Raw genomic sequence first — 15,881 nt, 5'->3', positions numbered from 1 at the left:
CTCGTAGACCCCTTGCCATATTTTCTGGTTTTCAGTAAACCCCTTCTTAACTTGCAAATTTTTGCAAATTAAGCAATAGAAGAGTAAAAAAAGTAATTTAAAGCAACATACAAAGTTATAGAGATCTACCCTTTTTATTGATTAAATTCAATTTTAAACCAATTAAAATAACAATTAGTCTAATACGTATTGCTAGAATCACCAAACACACTGGAAATATTTATTTTTTTTTGCATGTTTATCATCCGTTAAATTGCTATGGATATTATGTTTCATTTAGGATTTTTTTGTTCTATGAAATAGTCCTTCAAACATTAAATATTAATTAATTTGCCTTAAGTTTCATTGTAAAAGTTTTTGGAAAGCAGTTTCTCTTGTATTTCTTATCTTTCACGTGTGGCACAACTAGGCTGTTTTCACTTACAGGAGAAAGAGGCGAAGGCGAGTAACTGTCACCTAAACCTGTAGCCTAAGCTTCGAGCTAGACCCCCGTGGACAGCTCATAAACCCCCAATTTATTTTTTCACTTTCGTAGACCCCTTGGAAGTCTTCTATATAGACCACTTTGGGAATCACTGATCTAAATCATGGATCCATTTGCCATTCTTATTTTTGATTTATTTGTGTAACAATGTTTATATAAATGTAGGTCAAATGACTGTGCAAACTCATCTGTTTTAAATTAAAATGAAAGGTTAGGTTTAATAACATCTATATGGCATTAATGTACGTGGCCAGATCAAAATAAGATCTACAGAATCTAGATCTAGATTCTCGATCTAATATATTCAATAGTCATACAGATCTACTACACTATAAGTGACTATAATATATACTTCAAATAGTATATTAATAGTATATATTATATATAATATAATTATAATATAATAAAATAATATTTAAATATTAGATCTAGTCTAGTCTAGTAGTATAGAAATCATTTGATATATAATACTTATAATGAAATATGATATAATTATAAAATAATAGATATAGATCTATAATATTCTATATCATCAATGTCAATATATAGACTAATTTATAGATCTATAATTCTATGTGACAATAATAATGTCTGACAGAATATTGATGAAGTCTAGTAGTGTATATTATACTTTTTATAGGATGCTGATTTCATTAATGTGGTTGGTCGCACTAGTTTTAATGTTATTCACTGTTGTGAATTAGATCTAGATCTAGGTTTGTCCTGATAAAATCATAATGGAAAACAAGATTTTCATAGAAGTAGATGGAGTGGAGTAGGCCTACAGATGCTTAATTTTTTAGTGCCCCTGAAACAGCAAGTATTGTACTAAACTTAATTAGCAGTTTAAATACATAATTATGAGAAGTCTTTTTTTTTCATTACCTGCCACCAATATTCAATATTATTGTTGAGACATCTTCAAGGTTACAGGGATATGTATGTTTTATTTCTGGCAACTAGAAAACGCTTGTTTGAGTTCTGTACTGGTACTGCATAAATTGTTTGCTCTTATAATGTCTAATGCATAGATAATAAAGATTATTATTATTGTGGGCAATTTAAATAAGTCCATAGAACTGGTGATGTAACTCAGAGGATTCCAGCTACCCGTTGCCTCAGTGTGGTGCTCCGTGGAAATGTCTAGTAGTGGAACTAGATAGGCCAAGTACGAGTAGCAAACCAGGCCCTTGTCGGATTCCCTGGTTGAGCTTTTGTTTTTTTCTCTCACTCAGGGTAGGGATGGAACAAATAGCCAGCACCCCAGTCCAAAAAGTTTGCCATGCCATTCCACAGAGGGGACCATCATCAGTGACCGGATTAGCTGGAGCGTCGGCTCCAGTGCGGAACAGTGGCGGTAAGATTATAGGAATATGAGACAAGCTCCCCGCAGTCAGTACTTTTCTCAGCCACTTATAGCGAGTGGGATCCAGGAACGGGTAATGGTGCACTGTGTACGCGGCACAGTCTGATCTGGCCCAGTCAATCAATATGGCTGTCAACTGCTGGGAGCCCTCAGACGGGGAATCCCATGTCCAGGCCTGGTTGTTGGATAAAAGCCTTTCTAACAATCAACGGGAGAATGGCACCTATTCCCTTCTGGACTTCATTGAAGGTGATGTATGCTTGACAATTTTTAAAACCTTTTAAAATATTTCTATTTGTAGATGTCATTGGACTATCTTGTTCAGCTCTGCCAGTCAGGTATCTACCAATCTGATACAAGGCAACAAAGACTTCTTGCAGACAAAGCCAAGAAGTATATTAAAGAGCATGCCATAAGCTTCAGTTCCATGAGACACAATGGCAATGTTGTAAGCTCCAATCACCCTATGTTTGAAGCATGTAGGGTTGGATATATGCACCTTGTTAAGGTAACTTTATTAGTTCAATACCATAGTTTGCTTAAAAGATTAAAATACTTTGGCATTGTCTGTCCATTGCATCCGTGGATTAAAGATTTTCTAATAGGGAGAGAACATACTGTTACGAATCTCACTATCCAGGCTCTCTGCAAACTGCACCTGCACCACCAACTTAAAGAACTTGACAACTCAGGGCTCCAAAGTAACGTAACACTTTAATTGTTGAATAAATAACAGCCAATACTTTACAATTGGCAACACGTACACTGTACAAATATCTCTCCGATAACACCGTTCCGCCGTATTAACTCTTGCACTGGCCTCTCCGTATCGTTCCGGGCTTGCACTGGGTTCAACAGTTCAGGACTGACTTCACACACTAGGCTCGTTGTGTCGGACGCGGTCGCAGACCAAGATCAAGACGCCAGTCGTCTCAACTGTACTTGACAGTACTCCGCACTGAACCGTCGTAATGCTCCGTACAGAACCACACAGCTGAACTGTGCTGTAGTCGACTTGACTGTAGTGAACCGGGCTCTGAACCCCTGCCGTGAACCGTCTCTTGTGAACCTTGCTGTATTGAGCCCCTTTTCTCGACCGTCTTGACTGCGACACCTCCGCTCTTATATAGGGTCCCTACTGGCCTTCTCGAACTGGACAGAACGCCCCTCGACGTTTCTAGGTGGTCAGATGACTATAACTCTCGTGACGCTCCTGAGCTCTGTTCACGACGTCGATCCTTCCCAGACCGCCGTCGATCCTTCCCGAACCGCTGTGTTGACACTCGTCTCGGCTGACCGTCATAACTTGCCACGGTTGACCACTCGTCTAGCGCTGGCCTGGGGCGATTTGCGTCGGCTGACTACACTCACACCACTACCCACATCTGTGCCACCACCAGGTTTATAACACTGCCCCCTCCTTAGATCTGTCCGTCCCGGACAGAATCAACATCATGACATTGGTTGTACTGCAGGCGGGGGTCGATCAGTGGCAGTTGACTTGCCTCTTGAGCTTGATGGAGCCACCCAAGTTGCAGTCAGCAATGGTCGCTTCCTTCTTCTCCTCCAGTTGACCTTCACCTGGTTGCATGGACGTCGTGCTTTCATCGCCATTCACGTTGAATTCAGAAAACGTTTTCTTCTTTTCCTCCAGTTAGCCTTCATCTGGTTGCATCGATGTCGTGGTCGCATCGTCATCCATGTTGCACTCGAAAGTCGCCTTCTTCTTCTTCTCCACCAGTTGGTCTTCGTGTGGCTGCAGTTATTTCTTGGTAGAATCACCATGCACGTTGGACTACGCAAACCCCGCCTTCTTCTTTTCCTCCAGCTGATCGTCCTCTTGTTGCAGTGACGTTGTGGTTGCATCGCTCCCTTGTCGGTCGGTACTGAGGACAGCCACTTGACACATGGAGAGGTATAGGATGTAAGGGCTGGGGATACCAAGATCGTTGGCAAAAGATGTGGCTTCATAGGGCTTTGCGAAGAAAGACTGGGATGGGCTTCAAATCCACAGGAAGGGAATTGTGGGACAGGTCATCATCTTCAGCCTTGTCTGGAGGGCATGCTCGTGGGGCAGGTTGGTAACACTCCTCGTGCAAAGGTCCCTCGTCTTCGGCTTCAGGCTTCATTCGGCTTTCTTCACCACCATCAGGACCTCTCTCTCTTGTCTCAGTATCGGGCCAATCGCTTGTTGGTTTCAGACCTTGTCGATGACTTTCAAATGTCCATCAACGTCAACGTCAGACTGCCTTGGATTCTCTTTACCACCTTCAGGACTTTCCTCTCCAGTCTTGGCAGCTGGACCAACGTCTGTTAGGTTCGGACCTGGCTGGTATCTCTCGACTTGCATATGTCTCTCAACGGCTTCGTCAGGTTTCAATGGGTCCTCGTGATCACCACCAAGGCTCCTCTCTCTGGTTTTAGCATCTGAACGAACGTCTGAGTTGATTATTCTCTCCTCCACAGCAGGTATGCGTTGGTTCATAGCGGCTATCTTGGTGTTCATGGTATCTATCTTGGAATTGATCTGTTCCAGCAAGTTAGGTTCGACTTCAAAAAGATATGTGTCCGGATCTTCTTTTTCTTCCAAAATGTCATTTCGGAGGCGTGCTTGTAAGGTTTCTTTATTTCCGCTCGTTTTCAGATCTCGATCACGGAGTTCTTGCTTCAGTTCTCTGAATGCAAGTTCGTATAGCAGTTTCAGACGAGCCATAGTAGATCCGATCCAATCCGATTCCGATCCGATCCCACTTCTGACACCAGTTGTTACGAATCTCACTATCCAGGCTCTCTGCAAACTGCACCTTACACCACCAACTTAAAGAACTTGACAACTCAGGGCTCCAAAGTAACGTAACACTTTAATTGTTGAATAAATAACAGCCAATACTTTACAATTGGCAACACGTACAGTGTACAAATATCTCTCAGATAACACCGTTCCGCCGTATTAACTCTTGCACTGGCCTCTCCGTATCGTTCCGGGCTTGCACTGGGTTTAACAGTTCAGGACTGACTTCACACACTAGGCTCGTTGTGTCGGACTCGATCGCAGACCAAGATCAAGACGCCAGTCGTCTCAACTGTACTTGACAGTACTCCGCACTGAACCGTCGTAATGCTCCGTAAGAACCACACCGCTGAACTGTGCTGTAGTCGACCAGACTGTAGTGAACCGGGCTCTGAACCCCTGCCGTGAACCGTCTCTCGTGAACCTTGCTGTATTGAGCCCCTTTTCTCGACCGTCTTGACTGCGACACCTCCGCTCTTATATAGGGTCCCTACTGGCCTTCTCGAACCGGACAGAACGCCCCTCGACGTTTCTAGGTGGTCAGATGACTATAACTCTCGTGACGCTCCTGAGCTCTGTTCACGACGTCGATCCTTCCCAGACCGCCCTCGATCCTTCCCGAACCGCCGTGTTGACACTCGTCACGGTTGACCGCTCGTCTAGCGCTGGCCTGGGGCGATTTGCGTCACCTGACTACACTCACACCACTACCCACATCTGTGCCACCACCAGGTTTATAACAATACTGTAATAATAAATGGCTCTAAATCAACACCAATAACAGTAAACTCAGGTGTACCTCAAGGAACAGTCTTGGGTCCAGTACTATTTTTTAATTCAATGTAAGCACAAAGAGACAGCTATTTGCAATGCTTAACTTAGTTTTAATTATGAAAGGCTGGTTATTTTAAATTCTGACTCATTTTGTTTATTACACGGGCAAGTACCAAAAAATGATACACCAGTATAACAATTACTTTGGAAATTACAGAATAAGTACACCAGTCTGGTAGTGTTAAACAACAGAAATGATTGAAGTTATTTAAAATATAATTTTAAAACTAATTTAAAAACAGTTAATCAGATATTGATTTCATGCTCAACTAACAAAGGGACATGCCTACATGTTTTTGATCCAGAAAAAACATATTTATTTGTCACTTCAGATGGCATAATTTAGGTGGATTTGTTCTTATCTATTTACAGTTTACTGTTTCTCATATTTAATGGTTAGAATAGATCAAGGAATTATTGAACTAATACCAGCATTATTTTTAGGAGTTACTTGATTGTGGAGCCAGTTTGAATGTGACAGATGAAGAAGGCAGGAGTCCACTGTATGCTGCTATTTCATCACATAGAAATCAACTTGACAACATCATGAAACTCTTGCAGTGGGGTGCCAATGTCAACCTGTACAAGTATAACAGAGTTCCACTTTTGTGTGCCTTCTATGGCATGGATAGTCAGGTGAGTCTTTACGTTTTTTTACTATTGAACCACAAAATTAAAAAAAAAATCATTTTATTATATTAATAAATAACTACTATTGGTTGTCTGGTATGTGCTCTGGACTATCATAGCAACGATGCTAGAGGTTTGGGATAGGATGTAATGATCTTCTATTCAGAATTCCTGTTTTGAAAATTACCTTTTTCTTTTTGGTTTGATTTAAAAGATTTCTTTACAGATCGATTTTTGAGTAAGTAAATACTTGTTTTCATCTCTGGTACACTTTGCTAAGGTGATCTATTAAATGTTACCGAAGTAAAAAAAATCAGATGAAAACAAAATACAGCAATATTACTTTGTTTTATGGTCTCTCTTCCTAAGTAACATATGTGGTGGGAAAAAAAAAGCATTAACTTTTTATATAACTAATTTCTTGCAAAAAAAACAATGATACCAAGTATAGGAAATTTTCCTAGATGCAAGTTCTAACATTCCTCATAATAAAATGTGATAGAAGCTAATTTGTTTTAATTCCTTCCTTCTTGTTCACATTATGAATGCCATTATTTAATTCTTTTAAAACACAGTAGAAATGCAAGAAAAATAGGATAAAAAACCTTATCAGATGAAAGTACTTATAATCCAGAGATAGTTTGGCTATTACATATGCTAGTCAGTGAAATTTGTAATATTTCTTTTCAGGTTACAAAGCTTTTAATTCATCATGGAGCCGATGTCAACAATGTCAACCTTCCATCTTTCTGTTTCATCGAGTCTTTGTTTGCTCTGAACTCTGGGATGGTGATGATGGCTGCCGGGGTGCGCTTCCATTTTGAAAACTTTGAAGAGTTGCTGTCCCTTGGAACTGAAATAGTTCTAGCAGGTCTTGCTCCTCGGACAGTTTACTTGTCTGGCAGGAGCTTTCTGACCATAAATTTCACTGACAAAGTCATGTCTGATCTTTGGGCATTCCAGCAACTTTGTCTGGTTCTAGGTTTCCGGGTGGATTTATTCTGCCTCCAAGAAGCGATAAATGAACTTTGTATATCTTTAAAGACCAGCATTGACAATCAACAAGTGGACATTTTGAAGCAGAGATTGGAAAAGTTCGATTGGATAAAACAGTTTCAAATGCAGCCTTTACCTCTGACCTATATAACTCGAATAGCTTTACGGAGCTATTTATCCTCACCAAAAATTAGCAGGGGTCGGCATGTGGGTCAGGTGATTGATGAATTACCTTTGCCAGTTTTAGCCAGAGATTTTCTTGCCATGAGATATCAACATTCAGAAGAAGTTGCTGTTCAGAGCTGATGTTTGTTTTTTCATCATAAATATTTGTGTGATCTCAGACATCAGAACTTTGTATGCTAGCTCACAAAACTGAGGGGACACAAGAATAATACCTAGGAAAAAAATAAGATTGTTTTGCTAGATGTAGCCGTATCATGTAGTGCTAATTTTCTTTTGTCTTACATACAATGTATCATGTGGTACACATAGTATTTTCTTCTATCCTGTGATATTACTTTTTAATCAAATTTTAAATTATTAAGTACAAGTAACTATGGATTATTTAATTATATTCAGGTATGAATGGTACAATTTGAAATTGTTTTATGATACTGTTTTAACCTGTGTTTTATTACAAGGTCATGAATACATTTTAAAGGTTGATTAATTTGTGATATGTTTTTGTTTATTTAAGATTTTATAAGAACATTTCGTTTTTAGTTATATTGAGTCTATATTTTTGTATTTTGACGTAAAATAGAAATTATAAAAAATATTACCTGTTAACATAAAATATGTATTTAATATGCCAATGTATTCCTCTTTAAATCTAACACAAGTGAACATGTTAAAAAATTAGAAATTGTGTTTGAATTTTATCAGAAAGTGCCTGCAGCACAGGATTTCTTTTTCCTTTTTGTTTCAATATTTTTTTAAGTTTAACAGAGACGTTGAAGTTCACTTAGATTTAGGTAGTTATTTCTAATAAGAGATGTTTTAACTAACAGTCAAGTTTATATTTAAGAATGTTTACTGTTCATGTGATATACAAACATGAAAGCATTAACAACAACAATGACTATCACATCTACCTTAAACTGAATTGCAAAAGTTGGAGGATTGTAGACATTCTTTATTTGCTGTTCTTGAAATGTTCCAGAATGAGCTGCTTGAAGTTTTGGTTACTTTATAATTGTATTGAGTTTTTACATGATTATCTTTGCTAATTCACTGTTGACCTTTGTAAAAGTTGGAAGACACAGCATTGTAGATATCCCTTATTTTAGTCATGGTGGAAATGTTCCAGAAGTTATGATAAGCTGATTTAATTTTATAAATTAATTAAATAGAGCTTATCTTTACATCTATGTGAAGTTTTATAAGATTATCTTTGCTAATTTACTGTTGACTTTTGCTAAGTATTGTTTTCTCCATATGTGCCAAGGGTACATGTTCACTGCAGCCAGAATTTAACTTTTTGTTGAAGTTCCATATAAGATTAAATTTATTGTTTTGAGACTTCAGTAATGCTACAAAATTGATTGGAAATGCTTTTTATTAATATTTTTACTGGTTACTTTAGTCATGTGATAAATTTTATTTCACATAGATCTATATTTTTCAGCTAGTTATCTATTTATTCGATGGGAATCTTAAACCCTCGTGTAAATGGCAAATGATTTGTTGGAAATAAATATTTCAACAGTCCATGATCTGTCTGTAGAGTTTGTATTTTTGAAAGGTAATTACTTAGCCAAGATTTTTAAAGAATCATTTAAGAATTTCTACTTTTTGACATGACATGGTGGGCCTGATGGAATAAAAGGGCAAATCTTTAAAGAATGTGCTGAACAACTAGCTGAACCTTTCCAAGATATTTTTTCTACTTCAATATTAAACCATGAGATACCACCTGTGTGGAAGTCATCTATAATTGTACCTGTGCCAAAGGTTTCCAAACCGAAGGAAATGACTATAGACCTGTTTCACTTACTTCCATTGTGTCTAAATGTTAGAAAAATTGGTTAAAATGTTTCTTCTGAATGATCTTTGTAGTAAGTTAGACCCTTTACAATTTGCTTACCAAAAGGGTTAAGGTGTAGACGAAGCCATCCTAAATATTTTAAATTGTCTACAAACATCTGGACTTATCGAACACTTATGTAAGATTGTTCTTTATTGATTTCTCATCAGCTTTTAACACTATACACTTCATTTACTCATTGAAAAGATGAAAGCGTTGAAGATTAGTCCATACATAATACTATGGGCTAATGAATTTTTGACCCAGAGATCTCAGAGGGTTAGGGTACACAATGTTATATCAAATGCACGCATAGTTAACACAGGGGGCTGTGACATCGCCATTGTGGTTCATCTTGTACACCAATGATTTTCATTCCGATAGTCCTTTTTGCTCCTTCACAAAATTTGCTGATGATGCGGCTCTTCTTGCCCAGCTCTCAGAGAGCTCAGACGTAAATGAGTATTTCAGAGAAATAGAACACATTGAAAAATACTGTAAAGATAATTTTTTATTATTAAATGTAGAAAAACCCAAAGAATCAATTTTCATAGGGAAAAGAAGGAAAAGGATATTGTTTCTGTAGCTGGAGAGACTATTGAATTTTACAGCAAATACTGATTATATCAACAAAACAGGGCAGCAAAGATTATGATTACTAAGAAAACTGTCCTCGTTTAATGTTAGCGAAAAGGCCTTGGCTATGTTTTATCACGCTCACATCTGCAATATTTCAAATATTTCAAAAAAAATAAACTATATAGAATCCTAAATGCTGCTGGTCAAATTATTGGCAAAAAACAAACCCCATTTGGGCAGTTGTTTGAGACAAACATCTATAAAAAAGCTAACAAGAGCCTCGAAATAATCACCATTTGTGTCAGGATTTTGTGATTTTACCATCACAAAAGAGATACAAGACACCGATAGCAAAGACAAACAGATACAAACTCTTTTGTTCCCCTGGCAATCAAATCATTAAATAGGAACAATCTGATATAAACTTTGTCACATGTAAATTATGAGTGAGTCTGGTGTGAATGTACACTTTGGTTTCTTATAGTTATAATATTTTTGTTTGGTGTAATGCACAAATTGTAAGACAAATTTTCATATGGACAATAAAGATTATTATTATTAATAGATCCGAAGTGAACTTAGCTATATGCTTTTATCAGTAGCAGCCCTAGGTGGATGGCAAATGGGGCAACCACCTCAGCCCCCGCACCTGCGAGGACCCGAGTTTGTAATTTCCTTAGGTCACCATCTGCTTCGCAATCCAGATCAGTTCACATTAACGGATTTGTTTTTTGTTTGGTGTAATGCAAAAATGTCCATACGGACAATAAAGATTATTATTATTATGTAGGGAATATATGTATATTTGGATTTATCTAAAAAAAAACAAATTTGTATCTTGGTCCCTAGATTGGATTAAAAAAAAAACATTACAAGACGTATCACAAATTAATCTTGACGCCATGCAAAAGAACATCGACACCATCCTTGCTAGCCTCTTGAAGAGGCCGAAAGCTTAAGTCATTTAGTATTTAATAATGTTGAGGCATTTTGAAATTATGTGCAAAGTGGCTTTATAAAAGAAAGGTTCTTTTGCTGTAATCTTATAGGAAAGAAAAAAAACAAACAAGAATTAAAAACACCATTTTTAATCTTAACCAAATTTAGAAAGTAATCCAATGATAAATACTTTACATTTCATGGAGTATACTCTAGTCGCATACATTTTAGAAACACAAATCATCTTAGCAGGCCACTCACAACTAGTACAAAAGAATGAATGTTTTTTGTTTTCCTATAATCACTGTTCTGCACATCAGCAAGTCATTGACATAGTTAAATAGTTCATTGAAGTCTCAAGATTCTTTAATGGTGACCATGGTCATCTGTTTTGCCTTTGTTTGTTAATTTGTCGAAGGCTATTGTGACAGCCAATGCAGCAACTGCTATTCCAAATCCTCGGAAAGTTCTACGTAGAGCGATGATCCCCCAGCTGGTTGTTCCATTAACAGATGGGTGGAAACGCCAAACTTCATTACTGTAATAGAAAAGCAAAATTTTAGTTAATTATTTGAACTAAGTTACCCACCACACACACTTACAGTTATCAACTGATCCTAAAAACAAGGATGTAGGCAAGAGGTCCAAGTGATAAAGCGCTTGGCTTCCATAATGAGGGGTCTCAGGTTCAAGTGAAGAATGGGGTTCTGAATTTTTAGGGCATACTGAGTCGACCCAACTATAATTAGTTGGGGAAAGAAAAGGCGGTTGGTCATTGTGCTGGCCAGATGACACCCTCATCAGACATTAAAAAAAAGATGACCCTTAATCATCTGCCATATAGATCACAAGGTCTGAAAGGAGTACTTTACTTTTTTTTCCATGCGTCATGGTGTTTTGTCTATAGTATGTGTTCCATCTCTACAGATTAGCTATAAAATATACACTATTGAGGCACTTATTTTATAATCCTGTAAATAATGGTTGTTTTTTTTTAGAAACTTAATGCATGCCTCAATTTGCCTTTATTGTTTAAAGTATTAACAGAGATATTTAGAAAAAAAACCCCAACAATTTCCTAATATAGAAATGCCTTTTAAAAAGGAACAAAATTTATAAAGTAAATGTAAGCACACCTCAGAAAGTATGTTTTACTAATTACCTTATTTAATTTTAAATGGTGAATATAATCTTGCTTACTTTTATGTTACATTAAATTATAAATAATATTACTATATTAAGCAACACAAACACTAAAATAGTATCCATAATATAAGAAAATGGCGCTTCTTTTAATATGGTAACCAAAATTTGCATAAAATTTGTGAATGACATAATATACACATTACCCCTGATTGTTAATCATTTATGTTCATTGAGTCTGGTTAAAAGATTGGGCCCAGCATGAAAATGATTTCACATGTGATAATGCAAAGTACCGGTATGAGAAAGTGTGAATGGTGGTTGACATTGTTAAAGATGTCTGTTTTTTAATCAAAAAAATATTTCTAAAAAAGAATTATAAATAGCATTTTATTTCTTCATGATTGATACTTCATACCAGTTGAACCACACATCTCATGTTTCAATTACTATCACAAGCCCCATAAATATACACATATTAACATAGTATACAGCAGAAACTATGATTTTCCAAATCAAAGTGTACATATAGCAATAATTAATTGGCCACGATGGCTACCTTCTTTAACTTTTAGTAAATTAACAGATCAGATATAATTTATTTAGAATCTAGCTCTTCAAAATCTAAATCTAGAAAGATCTAGATCTAGGTCTAGTTTCAGGCTAGACTAACAAAAATCTACTAGTACTAGACTAGATCTCTAGACTATACTAGTAAAAAAAACGCTAAAATCTATGGCCATATACAAGGTCTTCAGGGCTCAGGCAAAATACTAATCTATACTCTTAAACTTCAAATATAAGAGAAACCTGATTTAGTGATTTAGCGGTTCTAGTCGCGTAAACTAATACTAGTAATACCTATAGATCTAATGTTATTCAACTTATTATTAAAGTTGAGTAATAATAGAAACTTGAGACAAGTTGAGAACTTGAAAAGTGAGAAAAAAAAGTTTTAAGTCAATTAGTAGCTATGTGAAAATCCGTAAGACCGGAAGTTAAAAAATGGCATCAAATTTTGAGATCGTTTTTTTCTTACTTTCTGTACATAGGCCTTAATTGAAATCGATTATGATTTTAAATCCATTGTAATCGTGGCTATAAGAGGTGAATATGGATACATTTTATATTGAGGAACACTTTTTTCATGTGGACTTTAAAAAAAAATATGTATTTTCTTACTTTTTTTTACTTGAAAGTATATGTATTTTTCTTTTTACTGATACTCATTTCAGGTAACATTTTAAAAGCTGATTTTTTTTTGTACTAATAGAAAATATATCTGGCCATATTTCTGCCAAGTTTTATCACGATACCTTTATTTCTTCAATTGTTATCGATTATATAAATTTGCACTGCTCCCTATGGGATTTTTTATTTTTTACTTTTTTTGAAAACTAAACTATTTTAAGACTTAAATCTTGCCTAGGCTAGTAGATATAGCAATTATGTATAGGTCTAAAAAGCTTTTAAAGAGTTTAATTTATTTCTTCTATTTTTTTTTTAATTTTAAAGCGCATTTGAAAAATATTGTTTCAGACGATTTTGATCCCACTTTTTAAATATTTGGTTATTTTCTGCCATTACAAAGCCGCCATTTTGTCCACACCCCTTGACATTTCTTGTAGCTCTAGACCCGATAATTGTTTATTTCATCAATATTTACGTTCTAAACAAGTGAAGTTCATAAATATAAATGAAATCAGAATTGTGAGCGAGAAATTTACTACGAATACTAGATCTACTATTAAATTTCTTATTTAATAAGTAGATCTATCGTCTACGCAACTCAATTCCAACTTTTTAACATTTTGAGCGGGGGGTGTGTCTCGCGGGCTGAGCAAGCTAGACGCTCTCATCATCAGTGTTCCATGTCAACCAATGTTAGGTCAAAACGCCACAAAAAAAATCATAACTTTCTAACTGTTTAACCTACATTCATAATTTATACACCATTGGAAAGTTCTTTCAATGTATTTTAATGATGTACTAACGAAAAATTGTTTTTTCAAAGATAATTTTTTTATTTCACATCCCTACAATTAGATCTAGATCTAAGTCTAACTAAGTTTAAAATGATTATCATGATAATCATGTCAACAATCATGTTAGTCATGTTACTTGCATGTTACTTGTTACAATGATGAATGTAACTGAGTAACACTAACAGTTACAATGTTACAAATTGTAACAAATACAATGAGTGAATGAGTAACAATCCTAACATTAATTATGATTAATTTCATTAAAAATGTCTTCAGGAAGACTGACCGTATCCAAGGATCCTTTAAACCTAAAGCTCCCAATCTTTTCTGAAGGCGATCTAGTTCTGGTATTCCTTCTGCCTTATAGATCTTCCAATCTGGTACCTCATGAGGAGCATGTCCACCACCTCCACCCATTGTTTCAGAGAAAATAGAGTATGAGATTGTTTGTATTGTCAGTTTGTTGACTGACCTCTGAGAGAAATAAAATATTGTTTCGTCGACTACTTTGTTCTCTATGTTTCAACTTAGATTTGTAAGAAATACCCAGATCATAGATTGACATATTTTCTATTCGCATTTTTACTATATCTCTATTCAAAGCAGAACTTCATCAAACATTCAGGAATATGGACGCGTACCGTGGATGTACTCTATCGATTTTCCTAGAAATTTGTAAGGCATTATTGAGTCATTATTGATTCAAGAGTTGAATACATTAATCAAGAAAACATAAAGAAACTAGAACAGACACAAAAAGGATCAGTGATATTCATAACAAACGAATATTCACATTTGATTAGATTAACACTTTTAGTAAAATCACTAAATTTAGAAAGCCTTTAGAAGAGAAGACACAAAAGTAAAGTAGCAATTATACATAAAACACTGAGCCATAATCTTCAAATACAAAAACAAAAACCTAATAAAATACTCAGAAAAACTCGAAGATAAAACACATTCCTTGTTCCATATTCTAGGACAAATTTGTACAAATGCTCCTTAATTCTTTCCTAGTGATATTAGAGCATCGTAATGGGTTGCCTGAGTCAGCCAGGAAAATCAAATGACTTCGCAGAATTTAATTCATTGATTAACATGCATTACTAGATTAGGAACACGAATAGGACATAAAATCATCTTCTTAGTTTGAAATAACTTTTATATTTCATATGCTCAGGAAAACTTTGCGCATCGTCTTCTAAGTCTAAATAACCATGTCCATTCTTTTATGTTGTCTATCGCTTTCTCTGTTGTTGTTGTTTTTTTATCTGGCATTGTTCCTTGAAGGAATTTCTTAGCGAGCCGCGAGGACATTGTGCTATGACCATAAAGTTTCAGTCAGTTTGCTTTTTTTTTTTTTGTTGTTGTTTTTATTTTGTTTACAGTATATAGTCTATTATATATATATAGTTACCAGGTTACCGTGGGACCTTATATTGCCGCTATAATCCTGTTTCTAATCTCTTTGTTTGTGATGCGGTCTTTGTATGTTATACCTAGGATCTTTCTGTAGCATCTCAATTTTATTGCTAGGATTCTTCTCTCTGGTTCTGCAGTCAGCGTGCTAGAATCGCAAGCAAATAAGACTGTGGCCATGACCACGGAGCACATCAGTCTGATTCTAATATTGAAGGCTTTTTGTTTTTCCATATTGTTTTGCCTTTTTTCTATTGCTGCTGTGGACGGTACTGTGCAATTCTGGTCAGTATTTCAGGTTTGGTTCCTTTATCTGAAACGTATAGACCCGGTCACTAAAGGGGTTACACACATCTAGATATTTATTCTTTTATTTATTTATTTATTTTGCAAAAGCAATTAATGTCGAATTTAAAGTATAGTGGAGGCGGTGTATAATAAAAAATCTTTTTTTTTTCAAAAGACGATGTCACATTCTAGAATATATTTAATGAAACAGTGTTTTTTTTTAATCACACTTATGCCTTGATGTAAATTACCTAAGTAAGCCCTTCCCCCCACACACACACACACACAAACAGACACATCTACTGTCTAAAAAAAAAGGTTATTCGAACACATTGAGTGGTTTTATATTGCAGGTTTTGCATTATTGGTTAGGCCTACGCAGAAAAAGTATTAGCTTC

The 15,881-nt window shown here is 35.8% G+C and overlaps 2 protein-coding genes across 4 annotated transcripts; one reads left to right on the top strand and one right to left on the bottom strand.

Moving 5' to 3' along the window:
* Positions 1–558: 558 nt before the first annotated feature.
* LOC106060334 (uncharacterized) lies at positions 559–10,275 on the top strand. Of its 3 annotated transcripts, none has more exons than XM_013218165.2 (4): positions 559–645; positions 2,152–2,358; positions 5,920–6,111; positions 6,796–10,275. In XM_013218165.2, exons 2-4 carry the CDS (start codon positions 2,152–2,154, stop codon positions 7,405–7,407), a joined length of 1,011 nt encoding a protein of 336 aa, XP_013073619.2. In that variant the 5' UTR covers positions 559–645; the 3' UTR covers positions 7,408–10,275. The 3 variants fall into 3 exon arrangements, with proteins under 3 accessions (XP_013073619.2, XP_055870275.1, XP_055870274.1); XM_056014300.1 differs by having other exon boundaries at positions 574–694; XM_056014299.1 differs by lacking the exon at positions 559–645 and adding an exon at positions 671–726.
* A 506-nt stretch (positions 10,276–10,781) lies between these two features.
* On the bottom strand, positions 10,782–14,279 carry LOC129923420 (NADH dehydrogenase [ubiquinone] 1 beta subcomplex subunit 3-like). The gene is made up of 2 exons (XM_056014301.1): positions 14,063–14,279; positions 10,782–11,186 (listed from the first exon to the last, which is right to left on the bottom strand). Exons 1-2 carry the CDS (start codon positions 14,191–14,193, stop codon positions 11,015–11,017), a joined length of 303 nt encoding a protein of 100 aa, XP_055870276.1. The 5' UTR covers positions 14,194–14,279; the 3' UTR covers positions 10,782–11,014.
* Between the last annotated feature and the right edge of the window lie 1,602 nt (positions 14,280–15,881).

Source organism: Biomphalaria glabrata, chromosome 16, assembly GCF_947242115.1.
Source record: "Biomphalaria glabrata chromosome 16, xgBioGlab47.1, whole genome shotgun sequence".
Taxonomy (NCBI): domain Eukaryota; kingdom Metazoa; phylum Mollusca; class Gastropoda; family Planorbidae; genus Biomphalaria; species Biomphalaria glabrata.
The sequence above is the reverse complement of the archived record's forward strand: the minus strand, read 5'-3'. Positions and strand labels throughout refer to the sequence as shown.